This window comes from Montipora capricornis, chromosome 2, assembly GCF_036669925.1.
Source record: "Montipora capricornis isolate CH-2021 chromosome 2, ASM3666992v2, whole genome shotgun sequence".
Taxonomy (NCBI): domain Eukaryota; kingdom Metazoa; phylum Cnidaria; class Anthozoa; order Scleractinia; family Acroporidae; genus Montipora; species Montipora capricornis.
This window is the reverse complement of record NC_090884.1, coordinates 48,435,718-48,460,717: the sequence shown is the minus strand read 5'-3', so window position 1 is coordinate 48,460,717 and position 25,000 is coordinate 48,435,718. Positions and strand designations below refer to the sequence as shown.

The window sequence follows — 25,000 nt, the reverse complement described above, 5'->3', positions numbered from 1 at the left end:
AAAGGGAGAGTCTAGAGGTTAACCCTATGAATAAAACTCTCCTAAAAACAACAGACAAACAATAAAAATTACAACTTTAAAAAGGATTTGAGTTTACATTTAAAAAGTTCAAGGGAACCGGCTTCAACAACATTACTAGGTAAATTGTTCCAGTAACTAATTACATTGTTAAAAAAAGAATATTTAAAACAGTTGATTCTAGATAATTTACAATAAAGCTTATACGAGTGATTAGCCCTAGTGGATTTGACTTTTGCGAATTGAAAGAATTCCTCAAAATCCAAGTGTGATAAGCCAAACACGATCTTATAACATTCAACAAGAGAGGAATATGTTCTACGACTGGACAAAGATGGCCAATGTAACGAGTCACAACGCTCTTCATAAGACATATCACCTCTTTTTTGCCTAAGAGCTAATCTTGACGCGCGTCTTTGCACGCTCTCTATTGCATGGATATCTTTGACAAGATATGGGTTCCAGACTGGAGCAGCATACTCTAGAAGTGGTCTGACCAATGTTTTGTAAAGCAACGAAAAAGTTGTTGTATTAGCTGTTCCAACAGACCGTCTTATTAGCCCTAGGACTTGGTTCGCCTTATTCGCCATAGTACTAATATGTTCACTCCAAGTAAGATCTTTTGATATAATAATTCCAAGATCTTTAAAGCTCTTGACATCTTTTAAGGCCGTACCTAGTTTATAATTCGTAGTCGATTTGTCACGAGAATGCGTTATTCGCATTGCTTCACACTTATCCTCATTGAAACGAAGTTGCCATTTTTTCGCCCATTTACCAAGATTATTCAAATCAGTTTGAAGGTATTGTTCATCGAGACTAGGGTTGCGAAGCTCTCTGTAAATCTTTGTGTCATCCGCAAATAATTTCATTTTTGAAGAGACACTATCATTTATATATGATAGGAATAAAATTGGACCAAGAATAGTTCCCTGTGGGGTACCAGATATCACAGGTGCCCAATCAGAAAAAGTCCCTCTTACAACAACTCGTTGCTTTCTGCACGTGAGGAAATGCCTCAACCAGTTAAGAAGTTTGCTCTCAATACCGAGGCTATATAACTTTATGAGTAGACGCTCATGAGGAACACTATCAAAAGCCTTTGCGAGATCAAGAAATACAACATCTGTTGCTACAGATGAATTCCTAGATCTGGCGAAGTCATGAAAAGTAGAGAGTAATTGGGTCACAGTAGACCTACCCTGCAAAAAACCAAATTGGTTTTTGTTTATCACGTTATGGTCTTGCCAAAATGACGTTAACCTATCGCGTACAATTTTTTCGCTGATTTTGCATATCATGGATGTAAGCGAAATTGGACGATAATTCTCCCTCAAGTGCTTAGAACCTTTCTTATGAAGTGGGACAATGTCAGCTGAACTCCAATCTTCGGGCAACTGGCCCAACAGGAAAGATTTGTTAACCAGAAATGAGATCGAGGGCGCCAGTTCGAAAGCACATGATTTTAAAATTACTGGTGAAATTCTGTCTGGACCCGGGGACTTGTTCGTTTTAAGAGACTTAAGATGCTTTAAAATTTCCTCAGTAGTACAGGAAATATAATTAAGTTTCTCACAAACTAAAGGCTCTAGAGAAGGCAAGTTGGTGAAGTCCTCAGAGGTAAAAACAGATGAAAAATAGGAATTAAAACTACTAGCAATACTCTCATCGTCAATCAGTTCTTTGTCACCAACCTTTAAAGATACCAGAGTGTTCGTACCGTTACGTTTGCTTTTAATATAATTCCAGAAAGGCTTGGAATTACCAGAGACTGCAATATCAGAGGCCATATTGTTGATATACGTCCATCGAGCTAAGTTACATTCTCTTTTTACGACATTGTTCAGTTTTCTGTACTTCTCCCAAAGGGCTGGATTGCTGCTTTTTCGCGCTTTGTTATACAACAATTTCTTTTTTCTGCACAACCTAATGAGATCCTTTGTTATCCAAGGTGCATTACATTTTTTCTTGCCCCGACGCACGGGTATGCATTCATCCATAGCCGTAAATAAAAGATCTTTCCAGCAAGACCAGTTGTATTCAATGTCATCATCGAAAAAAGCACAGTTCCAAGGAATGCAAGCCAATAACATCTTTAGGTGTGCCCAGTCAGTTTTGCCATATGAATAAAAACATTTCCGAGATTTACGCTGGGTGTAGGGTGATCTTAAGATCTCAAAACTAAGAGAGTTATGGTCGGAGAAGCAATCGCCAACAACAAGACGATCAATGATATCTGGCGAGGATGTGATTAACAAGTCTAGAATATTTTGGTTCCTTGTAGGCTCACTGACCAGCTTTGTTAAGAAATTGTCCTGAATTATATCAATTAAGAGGGCGTGATTGTGAGATTGTTGTAAAGCTCTATTGCATGACCACTCGATCTCCGGCAAGTTAAAATCTCCAACCAGAATTAAATCCGCGGTTGAATCAAGTCCTTGAATAAAGGTCTGAAGGTCTTCATATGGCTTAATATCGCTTCCCGGGGGTCGATAAAACACGCCGATAGTTATCCGTCGGTTGTAAGATAAGAGCACATCAATAAAAAGCATTTCAGAGTCGCACGGATGAGTCGGACGAAGAGAAACAGTAATGTAATCACGTACCGCAATGAGTACACCACCGTCATGGCGGCCATTAATCTTACGATCTTTTCTAAAAACAGTGTAGTGAGAGGGAAAAATCTCGGAGTCAAGAATCGAATGGTCCAAATGCGTTTCAGTTAGTACAATTAGATCGTAGTTCCGTTGGTACATTGCCAGTTCAAGTAGGTTAACTTTGTTGACAATACTGCGAGCGTTGGCGTAAAATGTTCGCAAACCACGAAGATCAGGGCCATCTTTCCGTGACTCAGAACTGACAATTCCGCTCGGCGGACCAGGATTTGGATGGACGTCGCCACTTCTGAGGAGAAGCGGTAATTGAAAACTCGAAACAGAGTTTGGATAGTAGGCAACTCGCGAAGAAGAAAACCCCTTGCGACTGACAAACGACGTACAGTGACAACCACGTGGTGAAGAAATGTTAACAGAAGCAAAAGCAGATAGCCCAAACAGCGGTTCTTGTGAGGACGACCGTGTAAAGACCGATATAACAGTTGTTTGCAATTTCGCACGGGCAAAAACAATGTCTCTGAAGAAGATAAGGCAGAGAAAAAACCGTAGACCTTGTGAGTGTCTAAAGACGTGACCAAACTCCATTGCGTCTGCCTCGAGGGAGGGGAGTCCCAAATTGCTAAAAACAAAACTCAGTGAGCAATTTGGGACTCCCCTCCCTCGAGGGAGACTTATTATACTCGTCACCAGGCGTCCAGAGTTCAGCGCCATTTTGAATTGGGCACTTCGTGAGTACCACGCTTTCTGGCCGCCATTTTGACAGGTTAACTTACAAGTTTTACGGAGTCTGGTGGCTCCGCGTTGCTACCTGGAGATGCTTCAGTGGGTTCATGGTTTAGAGAAATTCCTATTTCACGAACCTGGCGTGTTTATTTAGCGACTGGATTTGATTTTCGTGGAAAAAATCGTGCTTGTTTGGGTCGATCGGAGTCCCGACGCTGGCTTCCGTCTCCTACCTTGTCACTACATTATGAAGGAAGGTGAACGGGGGCCATTTTCCCCGAAACTTTGTGTACGTATTAAAGACAACAACAGCTCACCACATGGTAAGTTTTATCGATTTTTATTACCATTTTCTAGCAAATTTTCAGACCTAAACTTCGCCTCATATGTTCTCTATATTTTAATACCTACGTGACGCACACAGTGAGCCTGGGTTACCTGTGGTTTGCACAGACTTTAGCTGTTAAAGCAAATTTAGAGCCCTAAATTTGCCACACATGTGCTCAATTCGTAAAATCCATTTTTTCGTCCAGTGTTGTTTGGCAAGATTGTAATGGCGCTGTCTTCGGACGTTGCTGCAAAACGAAAGGATGTTTTGCCGCAAAGAATCCTTACTTGAAGCAGCAGTTGCTCGGTGAGCATGGGAAGAGACTGTAAAAAAAACCATCAAGGCACCTAAGGATTTGTATTAGCAAAGCTACGCTTAGCAAAGGAACGATTTTGTGTAAAATGAGTGATTGTTGACTTAACTGTCACCAGGTTCATACTCCTTTTTTTGCCTTTTGTACGGACATTTATGTCAAATTGCTTACTACCAGCTATGTTTGTTACTTGTCTTACTTCTCCAGTTTTTCCGAGAAAAGTCGAAGAAAAATTCGCATCTCTGCTTTGATTTCTTTTCAAATGTTTTGTTGTTTCGACACGCCGTGAATTCGCTTTGCATCGAAAGTTAATTTAAACTAAAAAATGCTTATATGTTTCATCCAAATGTTTGCTATCCAGTAGTTCAGTTGGATGCTGAGAATCGATTTTCCTGCTATCGCTGATTTTTTTAAACTTCTTTGGGAAACGGGAAGCGAGATCCGGACGGCTGTCACCCCGACTGGTTTCGCGTTTATAAGTTTATGGTGAAGTTTACAAGAGATTGACATTTCGAAATAATTATAACTGATCGATCAATAATAAAACGACTGAAACCATTGTCAACTTTACGAGATTTGCAGTTGATTTATGGATTATGCTTTCGCTCTGTCAAGATCATTTTTCTCAATAAAAAGTAAAGTCGATTTTGCGGAGATTTTCGATGTTATTGAAAAAGGAAATCTAAGGAACGCCATAATTAGTAATGGAAATTATTTGTGCATTTGCTGGGTTACTGGCCGCATATCGAATCTGTGTTTTGACCTAGGCAAAACCTCATCTACCGTAACAGAAAGCCGATCTAGGTTTCTTACTTTTGACAAGACTTTTGTTTACTTTGGTTTAGGCTCTGTTTACACACATAGTGGCCGTGGAGAATACGTGATTTCAATTGCGCGTTCAGTAAAACGTGATTTTGAAGTCAATAAAAATATTGAATAATGCCATTATATTTACATCATTTCATTCTTTCGGTTAACGCTGTCGCTTTGAAAAGTCAAACAACAGACCTGCATATTTGTGGTCATCGAGCGAATTGATGCAACGAGAGATATTATGGGTCGAGTCGCAGGATACAGTTCGAATTCCAGAAAATGGAACTGTAGCTGTGATTGGCTCAATCCGAGGAAGGAATGCGGTTCCAGTGTAGGGACCCTTTTCTTTTGTGGGAGCTTTAGGTGACATTGTGAACAACGGTTAAGAAGGAGACTAGGAGTATGACTGATGCTATTTACCGAAACTTCGGAAAGGTGTGTAGTGGTGTTTCGATTTTGGGAAACAAACGATGATGCAATATTACTATCCTGAGTGAAAATGTAAAATACTTAATACTTAATGGATCTGAATATCTGAACGAAAGGAAGGAAACTCAAACACACTCCGTATTCTCTGATTGCTGCTACTTTCTAGATATATATAAAAAATGTCAAAGTCAAGGAGAAGGGTAAGAGGATACTTCGTAACACTTATCAAACTCTGTTTGCATCTAATTAGGGTCATTCCTGGACATGCTCAGTGAGTAATTCCTTACTTTTTCTTGCATTAAGAGACAAGCAGTTTCCGCTGCCAGGATTCCCGTAAGTTGCATAATATGCCATGAAGCCTCAATCTAACACAGAGAAAACAGTAACGAATCGAACATGCCGGACATTGCTCGAGCTCCAAACACACCAAGGACTTTGATCACGTATGTTTCGCGCCAGGGAATATTTTGATGGCCGCTATAATCATTTCGACTCACAAAAAGTCCTGTTCCCTGGCTCATTTCTAACCTTTTTCGGAAGGATATGAAGAATTTTGTGGTAGAAAAACCCCTAGGATGCAAATTGAAGATTTACTTCAGTAGACTTGCCATGGATCTAAACTAAAATTGACTGGCGGCAAAGGATTATTATGGTCTTTTTAGCCGCGCAATGCTCGAAGTTCAAAAAAATCTCGTCTTAATAACATAGAGGGCAAAATTACTGAATACTGATTGGTCAATGAAGAGGGCATTTTTTTCTTAATTTTGCTTGAGAAGAGGGCAAAATTACTCGCTCACAATTAGTCGAGCGCCAAAAATTCTCGCTCCTGATTGGCTGAACGTACCTCTTCCACATTCAGTTGGTTTCTTCTATTTGAGCAAAGCAACTTCGTCTTCATTGAAGTTTGTCTTTTAATTCGCGCTGCATTCACCGAAAAGGCATAAAGATTAAGAACTAGCTTTAAAAGATAATCTGGAATTTGAATTTTCGAGTGACAAGACGAAGGGCAAAAGATTTTTTTTATGAAAAGCTTAAAACTTGGATCGACTTACATGGCGCCCGGCGTAGCGGGATTGTGTGGTTGAAAAACAAAATGATTTCTTTCGTCAAGGGCTTTCAGTTTACCACTGACGACATCTTGCAGCTCAACAAAAAGGGTCACACAACAATTTGCCATTGACGGGAGGAACGAGTAGCTCAAATTTGGTGGATTTCTTTGGACAAACCGTTTGCTATGTTTACGGATGCGTATTTGCAAGTGGTAACCTCTACAGCACAGGTGAATAAAATAAATTGAAGCTTAACATTTGGTTTAATCGTTGTTACTGTTGTTCAGGAATAAAACTCGTATTTTCCTCTCGAGTGGATGTAAATAACAACCATCTATACTCGTTTTGGACGCAAAGAACAAGTTGACTTGTCTGTTTGTCAGTTGTTTTGCTTCCGAGCGAACGAGTGTTTTTAGCTGACTGTTTTTCGAAGTGCCTCAACAGTGTTAAGAAAATTTTGCCCTCTATGTTATCAACAAGTAATCGCAATGGGTCCTCGTAAAATTAAGGATTAATATCATTTGTGTTTTCAGAAGTTGCTGAAATTGCCCTCGTCGCTGCGCGACTCGGGCAATTTCAGCAACTCCTGAAAACACGCGTGATATTAACTGAATCCTTAATTTTACTCGGCCCCATGCGATTACCTACACAAATACAATGAGCTCCGTTTTATCATCATTCAACTTTAACTTGTTTGAAATCATCCACCTGTCAATTTCCTCTACACAGTGTTCCACTCTAGATTTAGCCAAGCATGCATCATCAGCAGAGTCAGTTTTGAAGGTGAAGGTGATATAGAGCTGAGTGTCATCAGCGTAGAAGTGGTACTGCACATCATGAGACTTGACGATGTCAGCTACTGGAGAAGTATATAACACGTAGAAGAGTGGGCCCAGTACTGAGCCCTGGGGTACAACGGAATCCAAAGACCGAAGGGAAGACTTTTAGCCCTCAACTTGTACGTAGTATTTGCGAAATGCTAAGTAAGATGCAAACTATGCAATAGCACTTCCTTTGACACCAAACCGAGTACGGAGACGCAAAAGTAAAGTAGAGTGATCTACAGTATCAAATGCGGCGGAAAGGTCCAGAAGGAGAAGAAGCACAGATCTGTTGTCATCAATTGCCCGCAGAATGTCGTTTTGTACCTTAAAGTGCCCCTAACCCCAAAATATTGTTTTTGCTAAAATGAATCTTTGCACCTGTTCGAAACGCATTGCGGCCATTTTTTCCTGTTTCTAACAAATTCTGCCATTTTATAGGCTTCGAAAGTTGGGAAAATCCAAGCATCTTTTGTTCACGACCGAGTCAGAAGGGGAGTGTGTCTATTGCTGACATGACGTCACAATCTACTTTGCATGCATTTTTACAAAAGTTAATGCAATGTAAATCAGCCACCTTAAATATACTGTATATATATATTCATTTATTTATTTTATTATTATTTTTTTTTGTGAGTAATAACTTACTTTGTGTTGCATTAAGAAACAGGCAGTTTCCGCTGCCAGGATTCCCGTAAGTTGCATAATGTGCCATGAACCCTGGAGCTGAAACAATGTGATCAGTAACGAATCGAACATGCAGGACATTGCTCGTGCTCCAAACACACCAAGGACCTTGATAACCACAGTGTTTTATTTTTATGGAACTCGATGGATAGTTTGAATCAGATACTTCCACGTAGTCATACGGACAGTGTTTTCCACCATATTCCACAGAAAAGTAAGAAAACTGCAAGGAAATGTGGCTGCCTGGTGTTACAGTAATAGACCAGGTGCAGTTCAGATTATGTGGGTAGCTGGATGGATAATTCGGACTCGAGAAGGATCCTTGAAGATCAGTCAAGCTGTGTGCACACGACCCTGGGAAAAAGAAGAGCACTCTGTTAGTCTTTCATATATAAAGAAGGACTAACTGGAGGGTATTTGTTTCCTACCCATAATTTCATTCTTCTCAATGCCCAGGGAAGAATCAAGAAACTACCAAAAATAAAAAACTCAATTTAGGATACAGAAGTTTTAAAATTATAACATGAAAGATCGAAGACTTCACTATTGGTTTTATACACCCTTTTAATAAGTCTAATATATGTCGCTTTCTGCTAATGACGTCAAACTCATGCTTTTAAACTTTATTCAGAAATGTAAAAAGGCTTCAAACAAGAAAAGAAATCGGAAACGTTTTCGGCCTTTGTACATTTCTAAATAAAAATTAACGGAAAACGGCATATATTAGACTTATTAAAAGGGTGTATAGAATACGCTACGACAGATTTGGACAGGAACAGGACTAACTGATTCAGTCTGAGTTTAAGATGTATAAATTATCACTTAATGAGCATGGCTTCTTCAAGGAAAAGTTTTTTAAGTTTATTTCTATAGCACGAGGTAAGTTCATTTCTACCGCTTAGTGTAGTCATTTCCTCTTTGCACATAAATCTTTGCATCCTCTTTGTTGATAAATTTGGATAATTATGTTGCTTGTTTCTTTTTACAGCAAAATTTGTTAGTCATTTATGCTCATAATAATGCAGTCTAAAAGGTATTTATAAAATGCGTCTTTGCAGTCGATTGAATGGAGAAAAAAAATGAAAAAATTATAACTACAGTAAAGAAGACTTTAATGGAGCCCTGCTTCGAGCCTTGACATTGATAATAGTTTATCGTATGAGATTCCAATTATAACACCTTTATTTTATATAGCGATAATTCCAAGGTTCAAAGCCGCCTTACAATGACAATAAATTAAAAACTAGATTATAAAATTATGTACATAAGAATAAAAGTAAATATTTACAAAGAATGTATTTATAAAAAGGGGTATAGTCAAATAATTAATAAAAATGTCATGATTAATAGACAAAGACAAAAAATAAAACAATAAACACATAAACATTAATAGAATAAACCCATGAGATAACATAGGTTTTGTAATTATCATGCATCCTAGTCCACATATCATAAAATCTTGCACCAACTCAATGGCAATGACTAGTCCGGAGATGCTTGTTTGAAAAGCGAGGTCTTAAGTAAGCATTTGAATATAGATATAGAATGACATAATCGGATATTATGGATTATAAGAGAGCTTAGGCAGAATTTGGAGGCCAGACGACCTTAGAGTCCTTAAAGGTCTATAAGGTTTGATTAAGGCAGACAAATAAGACGGTGCACACTTATTGAGGATTTTTAAGGTAAGGAATAAAATCTTATATTGAATTCTTTGCTCAACGGGAACCAATGTAGGCTATGCAGAATTGGAGTAATATGTTCGGATTTGTGAGAAAAGGTAAGGACTCTGGCTGCAGCATTCTGTACCAGTTGTAGCTTTTGCACTGAAGATTTAGACAGGTGATAAAGAAGCGAGTTGCAAAAATCTAAAAAAAGAAATGAATGCGTGGATAAGTGTCTCACAGGCCTTAACGCTGATATGTTTCCTGATTTTGCAAATGTTCCTTAAATGAAAATAGGATTTACAAATAGCAGTATCATGGTGTTCAAGAAACATATCCTCGTCTACTATAACGCCTATATTACGTGCTTTTGTAGAAAATAAGATGTTATGACCAGCAATTTGTAAAGAGTCTATAGGAGGCCTGGGACGATAGGAAGAAGAGAGTAGAAGAACTTCAGTTTTATCACCATTCATCTTCAGTCCATTCTGCCCCATCCACCTGTCGATTCCAGTCACACAAGCTTCCAATTTCAATTTCGCAAAATGAAGATGAGACATTGAGGATGTTGAAAACGTGATGCATAACTGAGAATCATCAGCGTATAAATGGAAGTTGATATCATGGTTTCGAACAATATCTCCGATTGGTGAGGTGTACAACATAAAGAGAATTGGCATTATCGAAGGCTGCTGACAGATCAAGTAGCACTAACATGACGGAGCACTGATTACCTATGGCACAGAGGATATCGTTTTGAACTCTTAGTAGGGCTGTTTCCACGCTCTGGTTTTTCTTATAAGCGGACTGGAAGGTCTCATACAGGTCAGATAATCTACCAATTGAGCAGCAACCACCTTCTCGATTGCTTTAGAAAGAAATTTGACGTTGGCGATAGGTCTAAAACTTGAGAATTCATCAAAAGGCAAAGTTTGCTTTTTAAGTAACAGTCGAATCATAGATTAATTCAGTTGTGATGGCATTTCCCCAGTACGCAGCGACAGATGAACTATTGTTGTAATAGTAGGAAGTAATATATCCAAGCACTCTTTCATAACATTACCAGGGATAGGATCCAAATCACGTGATTTTGAAGCCAAAAGTGCAATAAGCATAGAGAGATCATTTGATGTAACTTCTCTAAAAGATGAAAGATAACTGTTACATGAAAACATCACTAGTTTCATCATGCACTGGCTCAGCACTTGTCAAATCATGTTGAATGGACAAGACCTAATTCTCGAAAAAATCAGCAAATGAATTAGCAATATAATAATAACAATAATAATAGTAAGGGTAATAACAATAATAATAATAATAATAATAATAATATAATTCATTTGTATAGCGCTATCAATACTAATTATTCATAGCGCTTTACAATTTTAAACCTTATACGAACTCTAAAACAATTTTTACAATTTCATTTTGCTATTCTAATTTCTATAGACCTTATTCATAAATGGCGGTCACATTTATAATTCTTTTGTCCACGTGCAAATTAGCCTACCAGCCTCATTTTAGAAAAAGAATTCTTTTCAATTCACTGTATGGTATCGAGGCTTGGTAGGCTAATTTGCACTTCGACAAAAGAATTATTGGACGCCATTTATGAATACGGTCTATTATTATATATCATTTAAAAATATTTACAAATTACATCTTACACTACAAAAAATAGAAAACAAAAGAAAATACATAAAAGTATACAAAATAATAAAGCAAATGCCCATCTAAAGATAGGCCATTTTAAAAAGAATCGTCTTCAGTCCTGATTTAAATGTTTGTAAATTAGACTACATGCGCAACTGAAAGAGACAGTTCATTCCATAGCTTAGGAGCACATACAGAAAATGCTCTATATAGGTAGCAGTTCTGGATTTAGGAACACTAAGCAGATGTTGAGACTGATATCTAAGATTGCAGGTATGCATAGGCTTATTAAGTAGCTTAGATAGGTATTCAGGAGATAAATTATTAAGTGCTTTGTAAGTCAGCAGTAGCACTTTAAACCTTATACGATAGGAAAGAGGGAGCCAATGTAGTCTAACTAGAACAAGAGTTATTTGATCATATTTGCAAGTAAAAGTTATAATACGAGCCGCAGTATTTAGTACTGACTGAAGTCTGTCTATTTGGTATTTTGGAAGTCCAACAAGTAAAGCATTGCAATATAGTCCAGCCTTGATGAAACAAATGCAATGACTAAGATAGTAATAAGATGATTTGCATAATTTGCTCACATGTTTCCCGAAAGATAGAGTTTGATCGAACAAAACACCTAGATTGCTTACAATATTGTTCTGCTATATACACTCACTACCAATCTCAACGTTGCTGAGAAAGGGTCTTGGACGGAATTTAGAGCTAAATACAATGAGTTCCGTTTTATCATCATTCAACTTCAACTTGTTTGAACTTATCCACCTCTCAGTTTCCTCTACACAGTGTTCCAGTCTAGATTTAGCCAAGCATGCATCATCAGCAGAGTCAGTTTTGAAGGTGATATAGAGCTGAGTATCATCAGCGTAGAAGTGGTACTGCACATCATGAGACTTGATGATGTCAGCTACTGGAGAAGTATATAACACGTACAAAAGTGGGCCCAGTACTGAGCCCTGGGGTACAACGGAATCCAGAGACCGAAGGGAAGACTTTTAGCCCTCAACTTGTACGTAGTATTTGCGAGATGCTAAGTAAGATTCAAACTATGCAATAGCACTTCCTTTGACACCAAACCGAATATAGAGACGCAAAAGTAAAGTAGAGTGATCTACAGTATCAAATGCGGCGGAAAGGTCCAGAAGGAGAAGAAGCACAAATCTGTTGTCATCAATTGCCTGCAGAATGTCGTTTTGTACCTTAAAGTGCCCCTAACCCCAAAATATTGTTTTTGCTAAAATGAATCTTTGCACCTGTTCGAAACGCATTGCGGACATTTTTTCCTTTTTCTAACAAATTCTGCCATTTTATAGGCTTCGAAACTTGGAAAAATCCAAGCATCTTTTGTTCACGACCGAGTCAGAAGGGGAGTGGGTCTATTGCTGACATGACGTCACAATCTACTTTGCTTGCATTTTTGCAAAGAGTTATTGCAATGTAAATTAGTTTGTGACGTCAAATCAGGAATCGACCCACTCCTTTTCTCACTCGGTCGTGTTCAAAAGATGCTTGGATTTTCGCAACTTTCGAAGCCTATAAAATGGCAGGATTTGTTAGAAAAATGAAAAACATTGGCCGCAATGCGTTTCAAAGATTCCTTTTAGCGCAAAAAATATTTTGTGGTTAGGAGCACATTAACGTAAACAGTTTCCGTAGAGTGGTGAATCTTGTAGGCAGACTGAAACCATTCATGGTGGGTGCTGACGAGATCAGTTAACTGTACTGAGACTGCCTTCTCGATGACCTTTGAGACCATCACTAAGTTCGAGATCGGACGGAAATTCGAAAATTGTTCATGGTCAGCGTCGTGTTTCTTCAAAGCAGGAACCAACTCAGCCACCTTAAGTGTCTCAGGCATCGTACCATGCAGTAGAAAGTGATAGGTTCACAATGTTGGTTATAGTAGGTAACAGCATTTCGAGACAGTACTTCATCAGTGAGGCCGGGAGGGGATCTTTTTTTTTTTTCTTTTTTTTTTTTTTTTTTTAATAAATTTTTATTAAAACACGACTTACAGTACAATGCTTACTTGCACAACTTACAATACAATCTTATTAAGGGGATCTAAATGACATTAAATCTTCGCTGACTTGCAGGCGTACTCCTTAACAGTGTCTTGACTAAGCACAGCAAAGTCTAACAATTCAACCTGGCATGAAGTAGACTCACTCAAAGAAAGGTCAGGATCTTCGGTTCTCCTTTGGTGAAGATAAGGATGTATCTTGTCAACTTTCTCAGCTCAAAAATCCGCAAAAGCCTTCGCGAGGGAACAACTGTCAGAAGATGGGGGATAGCGCTTTACGCAGGACTTTTGCATCAACTTATTTACAGTGTTAAAGAGAACCTTCTGATTATCAGAATTTTCACTCTGTAATGGGTGGTTTTTAAGTTGCATATTAAGTTATTGATAACAGAACACTGATGCACATAGCGTTCACGGTCAGATTGCATTTCTGATTTCCGCCATTTCCTTTCCAGTCTACGTCTTTTGTTTTTCTCATCTGCAACCTCTTGAGTGTACCATGGGGCCGATGGACGTACAGTAATCTGCCGCTGTATCTCAGGCGCATGCTTGTCTAGTATAGACAAGAGTGTACGATTCTATTGTTCAACCAGAGTGTTTAAATGCGAATAGCTCTTTAGCAGGAGATCAGAGTAGCGTAGGTCCTCACAAAAGCAGTCAATGTCAATGGACCGTAACTTGCGGAATTTCACCACCTTCTTCCCAAAACGCGGTTTCTGGAGATGCAATTCACAGTGAACTGCAAAATGATCAGCAATGCATGGATCTCTAACCTTTACACGTCGCACCAGAGCGACATCCGGCCCCGCCACAGATCTAGCTATGATGAGGTCAAGTGTATGGCCCTTTTTATGAGTTGGTCCCTTAACATGCTGCTGAAGACCAAAGCAATCCAATATATCAACAAACCGCTTTGTTTAGATCATCAAGGTGGAAATTGAAATCTCCGGCAATCAATAAATCCCCAGACCATCCAGCAAGAATGTGCTCCAGAAGCCGCGAGAACTGCTCGTCCGGCGGACGATAAACGCAAAGAATTCGCACAGCTTTGGCACCCTTCAGGGAAATATCCATCAGCTCAACTGATTTGAAGGCCTCACAAACGTTAGGGATTCTTTAAATGAGAATCCAACCCACCTCCAAAATTTTCATTGATTCGAGGGGCATGCAAAATGCGATATTCGCATGGGCAAAGGGTACCCAACGCAATGGCGTCAGCATTTCCTGGCCTCAGCCATGTCTCAGCAATTGTTAAAGCATCAAGATCGTGCTCAACCGTAAAATCTTTCACGATCAGCCCTTTCTCTCGTATAGATCTGACATTCAGTAAAGAAAGTTGAAATGGAGCAGTGAGTGAAAGTTGTAAATTCCGAGTTATTTTAACTTGAGTATGGTTGGATGGGTTACGACTGAACGTTCTGGTCGGCTGAGTCAGCCTTTGTTGTGTAATTTGATTGAACTTCGACAAGCGGTTGACAAGCGGTTGAGCGCCTCACACGCTGCTTGCCTTACGCTTCAATTTCGCCGATTTTCTTGGCCTTTTGACCTTTGTCGCTGCTGGGCGACGATAAAACTCTGCTGGGTCGTTTTGTACAACATTATTCTCCGATTTACATTCAGAACGTTCAACAACATCGCTTTCTCACGCACATTTTTACAAAAACTTAACTCATCTCTTTTACACGTGCGGACGAGGTCCCTAGCAACGGGTTGACGTCATTGGTATCACAGCAACGCGACCGGAAATGAAAGTTCAGGAAGCAGGAGGCACATCCCCGCCCCTAGTCGAGACACAATGTTTGTCGAGACGATTTTAAGTTCTACTCTTCCGCCTCCTGTACTAAGCAAAATTTTGTGATTGGCCTTTTATACTCTCCGTACTGAGTTCGTACTGTAACAGCTCGAACTAACCCATCCCGCCCAGGATGAGTAGACACGATTCTGCCCAACGGCCATACACTGCTGATTTGACTCAGCAACTAGGACAACATCTCCTTCTTTGAGGCTCTGTTTCTTCTCTTTCCACTTCTTCCTTTCTTTCAGGCTAGAAAGGTACTCTGGTAAAACGTCTCCAGAAGAAATTAGCTAGTGCTTGGGACTGTCGCCATATCTTTGTCGAGTTAATCTCTCTGTCACTAACTTCAGCATTTTCATAACTCGGATTTGCCCGCAACAGCAAGAAATGGTTTGGGGTTAACGCTTCAATGCCCCCTGCATCATTGGACACATGAGTAATCGGTCGACCGTTTAGTATTCCTTCTGCTTCGACTAGTGCGGTTCTCAGCACTTCTTCAGAAACAGCCCTGTCCGCCAGAATTGCCTTCAGCGTCTTCTTGGTGCACTGTACTAGCCTCTCCCATGCACCTCCAAAGTGCGGGGCACCTGGCGGCTGAAATTTCCACTCGATTTCCTTAGGCGCACAGAAGTTTATTACCCTCTCTTCATCCAATTGTTTGATGCATTTCCGCAACTCATTATTTGCACCAACAAAGTTCGTTCCATTATCGCTGTGGATGCTCTGCGGTCGTCCGCGTCCCGCAATGAACCTTTTTAATGCCATGATGAAGTGATCTGTTGAAAGATCATCCACAAGTTCAAGGTGGCACGCTCTAGTACTCATGCAAGTGAACAAGCACCCGTATACTTTAACTTCACTGCGTCTTTCCTTTACTAACATAGGTCCAAAAAAGTCAACTCCAGTGTTCCTGAACACCATTCCTGGCTCAAGTCGGCACTCTGGTAGACTACCCATTTGCTGCTCTTGAGGCTTTACTGTCTGGCGATAACAGTAGTTGCACTTGAATCTCGCGCTTCGCACTACCTGGCGACCATGGATTATCCAATACTCCTGCCGAATTTGATTATACAGGTGCTCACTTGGCGGGTGGTAGTAGATACGATGCATTTCTTCGACGATCAGCTGTGCAAGTTCATGGCGCGAGTCAATTCTTTTGGGATGTCGTGTTTTGTAAGGTAGGCATTGTGCTCTCTGCAGCGGCAACCAAGAACCCATCTTCCAACCTTGGGTCAAGAGATTTAATTCTACTCTTCTTGTGGATCTCCTCACCTATCTTCAGACACTGTATCTCCTCGCCAAATGATTCAACTTGCGCCCTCTTCACGAGATAATTCTGAGCAGTTCTCAGTTCGCTCGACGTAAGTGCTCCCAGTAGACGTACTTCCTTCTTAGCTCTTACATTGTTTGCAAATCGCATCACATAAGCTGTAACTCTTCTTAGTTTGGTCAGTGACGAATACTTCTTCCACCCGAACAGGGCCTTGTTTTCCTGAGATGCTCCAGCCCATCGTTCCTTCTTCTTTTCTTTGATGTCATCGTTCTCGCAGGGCTCTTTGACGTGATTTTCTGGCCAGAGCTCTGCTGATTCATACAGGAACTTGGGTCCACTAATATAGCGAAAGCCCACGCCAAGTTCCGTAAGACTTAGTCCCCGGGTGATGTCATCTGCGGGGTTAGCCTCTGTCGGCAAATATCTCCAACTCACAGCGCCCGCCCCTAGTGCGGCCTCCAGACTGCTCATGATTGTGTGAATCTCAGACACCCGGTTACCGACGAATGCTTTGTAAGTGGAGCTCGTCTGGCGGATCCAATGTAGGACTGTGGTGGAGTCACTCCAGAAAGTTATCTTCTCTATCTTTGTAACCATTTCTTCTACCAGTGTTTGAGTTAACCGCACAGCAACTAAAGCTCCCATGAGCTGCAATCGGCAGATAGACTGGACTTTAATGGAGCAACACGGCCTTTTCCCGCTATAACACTACACTCTACTGTGTCATCTATAAACGCTCGTCTTAGGTAGGCACACGCGCCATAAGCATTCTGGCTAGCGTCGCAAAACACATGAAGTGCAGTCTCTCGTACAGGTTTCTGTTCTTGGATAACAGCTCTCGGAATTCTCACTTCATCAAGCGTTTCTGCTTCCTTGCGCCATTCACGCCACTCTGGAAGATCAGCTTCTTTCAACTCGTCATTCCATCCGTACTTCATACGATTTAGATTCTGCAGGATGATTTTACTTCTGATTGAGAATGGGAGGAGAAGTCCTCGCGGATCCCAAACAGAGAATGCTTGACTCAAGATCTTCCTCTTTGTCGTACCTGGATCATCCTTCAGTCCGGTAAACTGGAGCATATCTTCTTGGGCATCCCAAATGACGCCCAAAGTTCTGTCTGTTGGTAACTTATCTTCACTCAGTTCGAGGAATCCTGGAGATCTATCCTGCTCCGGGATGGTTGCCAAGACGTTTGGGTCATTTGTAAGCCACTTGTGTAGGCGGAAACCTCCACGACACAGCAACTCTGTCATCTGCTTCCTCATTTCAATAGCTTCCTCGCAAGAATCTGTTGACGGTAGACCATCATCCATGTAAAAGTGCTGGTGGACGGATATCACACCCAAAGGTAAATCTTCCCCATTCTCATCTTCTATCAGAGAGTCTCTCCATAAGAATCTCAATGCCGGCTTATCACGATCAAGGAGACCGAGCATATGGTACATTTCTTTCACATCAGCGGCCATTGCAATTCTTCCTTCGCAAAACCTGAGGAAAACTTCAATCAGAGAGGACAGAAGATCTGGTCCTGTGTAGATCTTATCGTTCAAACTTTGTCCCATGAATTTTGCTGATGCATCATAGACTCTTCTAAGGCGATCAGGTTTTTTGGAATTAATGACAAATCTGTGTGGTAAGTACCAAGTCACTTTACTATCGCACCGTACTTCCCCTTCACTCAGTTTCTTCACGTAGCCCTTTTCAATGTTATCCTGGATTGACTTTGCATATCTCTCTGTGATCTCGGGACAGATCTCAAATTTTTTCTCTAGGGATTGTAGCCTCCTCTTTGCCATTCCGTAGTTGTTGGGCAGAGATGGTTCCTCGTCTCTCCACAGTAGACCTGACACATACGCATCTTCATTCACACTCTTAAAGGTTGTCTTTTCTATCAGTGAAAATGCTCGCTTGTCCTCAATCGAACGGGTTGGATCAGCGAGCTTGACCACGCCCAAGGTTTCTATCTCTGACTGAGCCATGACCAGCTGCTTCAGCTCCTCACTTTCAACTGAATTTCTTTCGTACACTTTGAACCCATTGTATGGAGATGCTACTCTTCGGTTTTCCTTCAACAAACTCGGCCCATCTGCCGCAAAGGCGTGCAGGAAGTTTAGAAACAGTTGCTTCAGGGACTTGCGAGCTGAGCTCGTGAAGAAAGTTATGCTCTTTGAAAATGCCTATCAATTCAGATACTATTTCTTGATACTGTCGGATCTGCAGACTATGTTCTTTCAATATGGTCGGAAACTGATCTATACGTGTCTTCGCAGCTGATACCACTGTGTCTACACGACCAAAACGCTCATAGAGTGCAGTCCATGCCTCCTCGTATTTATCTGAACCTGGCATGAATTTCGCTAGACATGATTTTGCACTTCCATCCACAGAATCTAACAGAAATTTAAGCTTCCCTGTTGCATCATAAACTTCCTTTTTATTCACTTCAACAGTAAATGCTGCTTTGAATTTTGAGTACTCTAGTGGATTTCCATTGAACTTCTGCACGTTTGGTTTAACGATTTTCACAAAGGCTGGCAGCATTTTCTCAAACAACTGATCTATCTTTGAAGTTTGCACCCTAGGGTCTCCTGTAGCAGTGGTTTTCAACTCAGCTTCACCTTTAGCAATAAAAGATTGACATGTCTCTTTTTTACGGGGCTCACTAGAAACCTCTGTTACGACCTCTGGTTTGGTGGATTTAACTTCCCCCATGTGAGGTTTTTCAACTACATCGTTTTCAGTAATTTCGAGGTCTAAGCGCGGGACCCGATCGTGTCTGAAGGTAATTCATTTAACTCTTCATCAATATCACCTTTATTTGACATACCTTCTTCCTGGGCGATGGCATCTTCAAACTCATATTCCAATCTTGATTCTTCAGCTTTCTTTTGAAGTTCCAGGAGCTTTGCACGCTTCTGTTGTTCGGCTCGCAGACACTCGATCTCATTTGCAAACGTTTGCTCGGCTATTTTTAGTTCCAGTGCTAACTTCTCAGCTCGCAATTTCTTTCTCAAAACGGAACGTTTACTTAAAGTAGTAGACTCACTTGGCGTGAACAGTCGAGGTGTTTCGCCTTCTTCTCTGTTTGAGGCACTCATCTTGGCATGACTTGAATGACTTCCACAATATTGAACCAGGCGGTTCGATGATAAATTTTACACACAGTTACACGCAGTTTCACGGCTGTCTTACAGCTTGACTCGGCGATTTTCCCCTTAATTTCACAATCCCCGGCTTGGTGGACCAAATGTCGCTGCTGGGAGAAGATAAAACTCTGCTAGTTCGTTTTGTACAACTTTATTCTCCGATTTACATTCAGAACGTTCAACAACATCGCTTTCTCACGCACATGTTTTACCAAAACTAAACTCATCTGTTTTACACGTGCGGACGAGGTCCCTAGCAACGGGTTGACGTCATCGGTATCATAGCAACGCGACTGGAAATGAAAGTTCAGGAAGCAGGAGGCACAACCTTCATTGGTTCCTATTTCTCTACATCGTTATTGCTATATGTAATTTGGACCATTTATGTCGCTCGTATACTCAAGAGCTGCGCTTGTAACAATTTTTGAGTCTATTCCTCGAACTCATGTGAGGCTCAGTGCTTGGCGCATATTAAATCACCTTGGGATTTCAAGTGTAAAAGCCACTCGAAGAGGTTGCAAAGCTGGACGTAGGAAAACTGCAGCTGATATTTTAACGGGTTCGTTGTTTCCATCAAAGAACGGCTTGGTTTCGGACTCGACTGGTCCGGTTCGCCGAGAGTTTGTCCATCGTAATGTTGGAAATTTGCATATTGCTTCTTCTAGCTTATTGTCACCTCAAGTTGTCACCTCTGCCACGGCTTTGGATCTTGGTGGAACGGATTTAACTGCGGGCTTTCAAGGGGGCCACAAAGTACCTCAAATTATTGATCCACGCCTACGGAACATTGCAAATCTTGTCTGCATCAAGCCCAATGTACAACTTCCTACTATAAAAAAATAAATAAAACCATTTTGGAAATGGGGATGCGGGATTGTTGAGGAATAAAAGAGATGAATTTCAAAACAAATCAAAAATTCAAGTCTTCGTAACACACCGGCGACCACGAACGAAATCCATTGTGCACAGAAATAGCTCCAATTTTATTGTTATCAGTTCAGGGAGATTAAACCATCAGAACAAAACACAAGCACAGAATTGCCGACATAATAATAATAATAACAATAATAATAATGATAATGATAATGATAATGATAATGATAATGATAATGATAATGATAATGATAAAGATAATGATAATAACTTTATTCAAGTCTCAAATGTTAATACGAGGTCAGTTAGAAACAAAACAACACATATTGTCGACTATGTTATTACCAACGACGTTGATATATGTGTTCTAACTGAAACATGGTTGAAAGACTGCGATTCAGTCAGTGTTGTGACGTTATCTCCACCGGGATATATTTTTAAGAACTTTCCCAGACAATCTGAAAGAAAAGCCGGTGGTACAGGCATAATTTTTAAAATAAATCTCAACACAACTTTAACTGATGCAGGGAAAAATCGATCTTTTGAATTCTCCGAATGGAGTCTTTCTGCAAATAATCGCGCTGTCAGGATTTTTGCTGTTTACCGCCCACCCTACTCTGAGGCTTACCCAGTGACTGCTAATATGTTTTTTGATGAATTTGCCAATTATCTAGAGAATGTTGTCATGTGTCCTGAAATTCTGGTAATCACGGGTGATTTCAGTTTTCACCTGGATGACCCCACGACCTCTGATGCAAACACTTTCACTGAACTACTGGAAATCTTGGGCCTGCTACAACATATCAGTCTACCAACTCATGTATCTGGAAACACTCTCGATCTTCTGATAACGAGATCATCAAATGACATTTGTGTCTGTTCCACAAACTTCTCAAGTTTGCGCATATCTGATCACTACTTTTTTCATGGCAAGCTTTCTATTCCACGAACTCATTTGTTAGTGGAGAAAGTGAAATTTCGTAAACTGAAGCAGATAAATGTGGAAGCATTAAAATCTGATTTAAAGGCATCAGATCTTTGTACTACTTCATGGTCCAACTTGGATGACATGGTTAAATGTTATGATGAGACACTGACTGGCCTTCTTGAGAGTCACGCCCCTCTGAAGACGAAAGTTATTGTTGTGCGACCCAGAGTTCCTTGGTTCAGTGAAGAACTAAAGCGTGTTAAAAGTAAACGAAGGAAGCAAGAAAGGAAAATGTTAAAAACTGGAAACAAGTGTGACAGGGATGCCTATCGCTGTGTATGCAACCAATACTCTGCCCTTCTGAAAAAAGGCAAAGGGATTGTACTACACTGACCTCAATGATCAATGCTCAGGTGACACCAAGAAACTTTTCAAGGTTATAAATTCGCTATGTAAAGGAAATTACACCAATCCTTTACCACCAAAAACTAGTCCATATCAAATTGCAAATGATTTCGGTGATTTCTTTTACAAGAAAATTGAGCGCATTAAAAAAAGCATCGACAGAATAGAGGTCAGCCAGTCGCAACCTATCCTTGAACGCGGTAGTTCACCTGATGTCAAGCTCGACAGTTTTGTTCCATGTCAGTTAATGATGTTCACTATTTAATAATGACCTCTTCCAGCGCATCATGCAAACTTGATCCTGTACCAACGTGGCTACTAAAACGGTGTTCAAGTGAAATTTCTCCTGTCATAACAAAGATGATCAACCTATCTTTTCAAGATTGCCATTTCCCCGGGTCATGGAAAATAGCACATGTCAACCCTCTGCTGAAACGTTCTGGACTTGATGCAGAGTTTGCAAATTTTCGACCAGTTAGCAATCTTTCTTTTGTGTCTAAGACAACAGAGAAAGCAGCTGTTAATCAGTTATTACGCTGTAAGTCCTTTGCTCTACTACCAACAAATCAGTCTGCATACGGCAAGTTTCATTCAACAGAAACTGCTCTCTTGAGAGTCCAGAGCGATATACTAATGAGCATGGACAGGCAGGAGGTCACTCTACTCATCCTCCTAGATTTAAGCACTGCCTTTGATACCATTGAACACACGATCTTTGGCTATTCTTGATAATGATTTCGGTATCATTGGCAATGCTAAGAAGTGGATCAAGTCCTTTCTTTGTAAAAGGCAGCAGCATGTTCTTGTGGAAGACGAGATCTCCAAACCGAAACAACTTGATTGCGTTGTCCCACAAGGAAGCTGCCTTGGACCAGTTCTTTTCCTTCTCTATGCGTTAGGTCTGTTCCAAGTGGTCAACAAGCATCTTCCAACAGCGCATGCTTATGCTCATGATTCTCAGATATATTTATCATTTCGCCCACACTCAACTGCCTCTCAAGATCTTGCAGCAAGTGCAATCGAAAGCTGTGTTACTGACGTGCGGGCGTGGTTGGTGTCACACAGGCTTATGTTCAATGACACTAAGACAGAATTACTCATTATTGGATCTAAACACCAGTTATCGAAAGTTTCCATTGACTCAATTAAGGTTGGCGACTCACAGATTAAGCCCTCAGAATCTGTTCGTAACTTAGGCTCATGGTTTGACAGTCACATGAACATGAACGTACAAGTCGGGAAAATATGCAGTAAAGCTTTCTATGGCTTATTCAACATCAGGAAAATTCGGAACTTTCTCTCACCTGTATCGACCAAGATCCTTGTTCATGTTTTTGTAGCCTGTCATCTGGACTACTGTAACTCTTTACTACATGGAATTTCTCAATACCAGATAAACCGTCTACAGAAAGTCCTTAACTCAGCTGCTACAATTATTACTCTATCTCAGAAATTCCACCATATTACCCTGGTTTTGCTCCAGCTCCACTGGCTGCCCATTAATTTTCGTATTCAATTTAAAATCGCCCTTTTTGTCTATAAATCCCTCAATGGAACCGCACCTGCCTACCTTTAAGATCTTCTACAGCCACAAAGTCAGCCCAAATACCACCTAAGGTCCAGAGATGAACACTTGCTTGCTATACCGCGGAGCTTCAGAAAAACTTTCGGTGGCAGATCTTTTGAGCATGCAGCACTTAATTACTTAGTTGAGTTGATTTCTGCTCCCAAATTAACCTTTCCCGGTTGTATTTCTCAGAAATCCCTAATGAATCACCATCCAAACGGGAATAGGCTGGTGATCCTAAGTAATTAAGGAAATCAGTTGCTAATATATCCCCTCCCTGCCTTACTGTACTATGCATATATACAGAGAATGAAAAAGTTGAGTCTACAACGAACTTCTCAAAGGTCTTGTTTAATACTGTGTAAACGTTTCGCCCCTCGAATTTTTTCAGTAGACGTTTAAGAAATTATGTGGTAAAAGCTAAGATTGATGGTGCGTTATTTATACAAAAATATAAGACAAAAGGTGTAAGAAAAAAAAAGGTGTATAAAACAGTGTAAGAAAACGTAGTATCGTTACATAATCGTATTACGTAATATGTACAAATAAAATTTGATAAAAATCTAAGTTACAAATAAACTCATTAAGTAAACAATAAGTGAAATAAAAAAATGAAAAAATGAGAAAGAAAAAGCTAACTCTCAATCAATCAATATCTTTATTTAAAGAGGGAGACGTAATAGCTTGTTATAGTTTTCTAACTTACGGCCCTCTCAGAGCATTAACCCTCCCAACCATGATACAACACAGAAGACAGACCACAACACCGGGAACTACATGCCCCACTCTTTGCGACAAGTGCGCTGGTTCTTTTACGTTCAACAGGATTATGAACATTGCAAGGTTGTGAGACAGGACCTTCGGCTTATCTTCCTTATCCGAGAAAACTAGAGAGTCTAACCATTTGCAAATGTGATTACAAAGGCAGCACTTTCTCCTCATTTATTTAAAGACCCTGAGTGTTGGTCCAACCAGAGTTGAACTCACGATCTCCCGCATGACAGCCCGGTGCTCAACCAACTGAGCCACCGGTGCGCGGTGGCTCGATGTTAGCTTAATTTGCCCGACACTGAGATTAAGGATTAACAAAAGGACCTCTATAAATCATGCAATCATGATGGAATGGATAATTGTGATAAAATCCCTAAAAGGAGCCTCTAAGAATCCAGACTTTTACAAAATTAAGCGCCGCTGAAGAGAAGGCCAACTGGTTACACAATTACTGCATGCAATTACTCCGATGAACGTGTCAAAATGCAAACTGTTAATTAAACCTTATTCTATTTTTAAAATTAACTGCGAGCACCAAAAAGCTTCTCTTGTGAGTAAAACCTTATCCATATTATTAATGGTATCATTAACAATTTTCGCAATGACAATGAATTCAAAGTCAGACATCTGTTCTTTTTGTTAAAATGGGCGCGAATTCACACGTGGCTTTGTTGGTCAGCATGGCCGATTTACGATTCCGAAATCTGACATTGAATTCGTTTATAACCTACGTATTTAACCGTGCATATTTTACAGGTGACTAACTAAATGACATTCTTCGACTTACAATTTAATTCTTGTCTAATGGAGTAAAAACGGTCTGTGCAGGCGCTGTGAAAGCTCTTATTCTGTACAAGATAATTCTCACGTAGATCGCATTTGTTCCTACATTTAAAACAACCCATGGGAGTGTTATTATTATTGCTGTAATTAGATACTTTAGGTCCTGCTGAGATCTCTTTAATGTTTTTGGGTCTTCTGTAAGAGGGAATAATGGACCCTTTGGGAAAATCTGGGAAAGCAATGGCGATTCATAGATAAGATGACTATACGCTTTGATGAGGGTTATAATCGACTACAAGAGGAAAGAGGAA

The 25,000-nt window shown here is 40.3% G+C and overlaps 3 protein-coding genes across 3 annotated transcripts; all 3 read right to left on the bottom strand.

Moving 5' to 3' along the window:
* Positions 1-15,189: 15,189 nt before the first annotated feature.
* LOC138037430 (uncharacterized) lies at positions 15,190-16,050 on the bottom strand. Its single transcript, XM_068883358.1, has one exon. It carries the CDS (start codon positions 16,048-16,050, stop codon positions 15,190-15,192), a length of 861 nt encoding a protein of 286 aa, XP_068739459.1.
* Positions 16,051-16,087: 37 nt separating this feature from the next.
* Positions 16,088-16,810, bottom strand: LOC138037429 (uncharacterized). Its single transcript, XM_068883357.1, has one exon. It carries the CDS (start codon positions 16,808-16,810, stop codon positions 16,088-16,090), a length of 723 nt encoding a protein of 240 aa, XP_068739458.1.
* Positions 16,811-16,845: 35 nt separating this feature from the next.
* LOC138037428 (uncharacterized) lies at positions 16,846-18,195 on the bottom strand. Its single transcript, XM_068883356.1, has one exon. It carries the CDS (start codon positions 18,193-18,195, stop codon positions 16,846-16,848), a length of 1,350 nt encoding a protein of 449 aa, XP_068739457.1.
* Positions 18,196-25,000: the final 6,805 nt, after the last annotated feature.

Coding starts and splice junctions, on each gene's coding strand:
- LOC138037430 (XM_068883358.1), bottom strand. CDS start 16,050: ATGCATCGTATCTACTACCACCCGCCAAGTGAGCACCTGTATAATCAA.
- LOC138037429 (XM_068883357.1), bottom strand. CDS start 16,810: ATGGTTACAAAGATAGAGAAGATAACTTTCTGGAGTGACTCCACCACA.
- LOC138037428 (XM_068883356.1), bottom strand. CDS start 18,195: ATGGCTCAGTCAGAGATAGAAACCTTGGGCGTGGTCAAGCTCGCTGAT.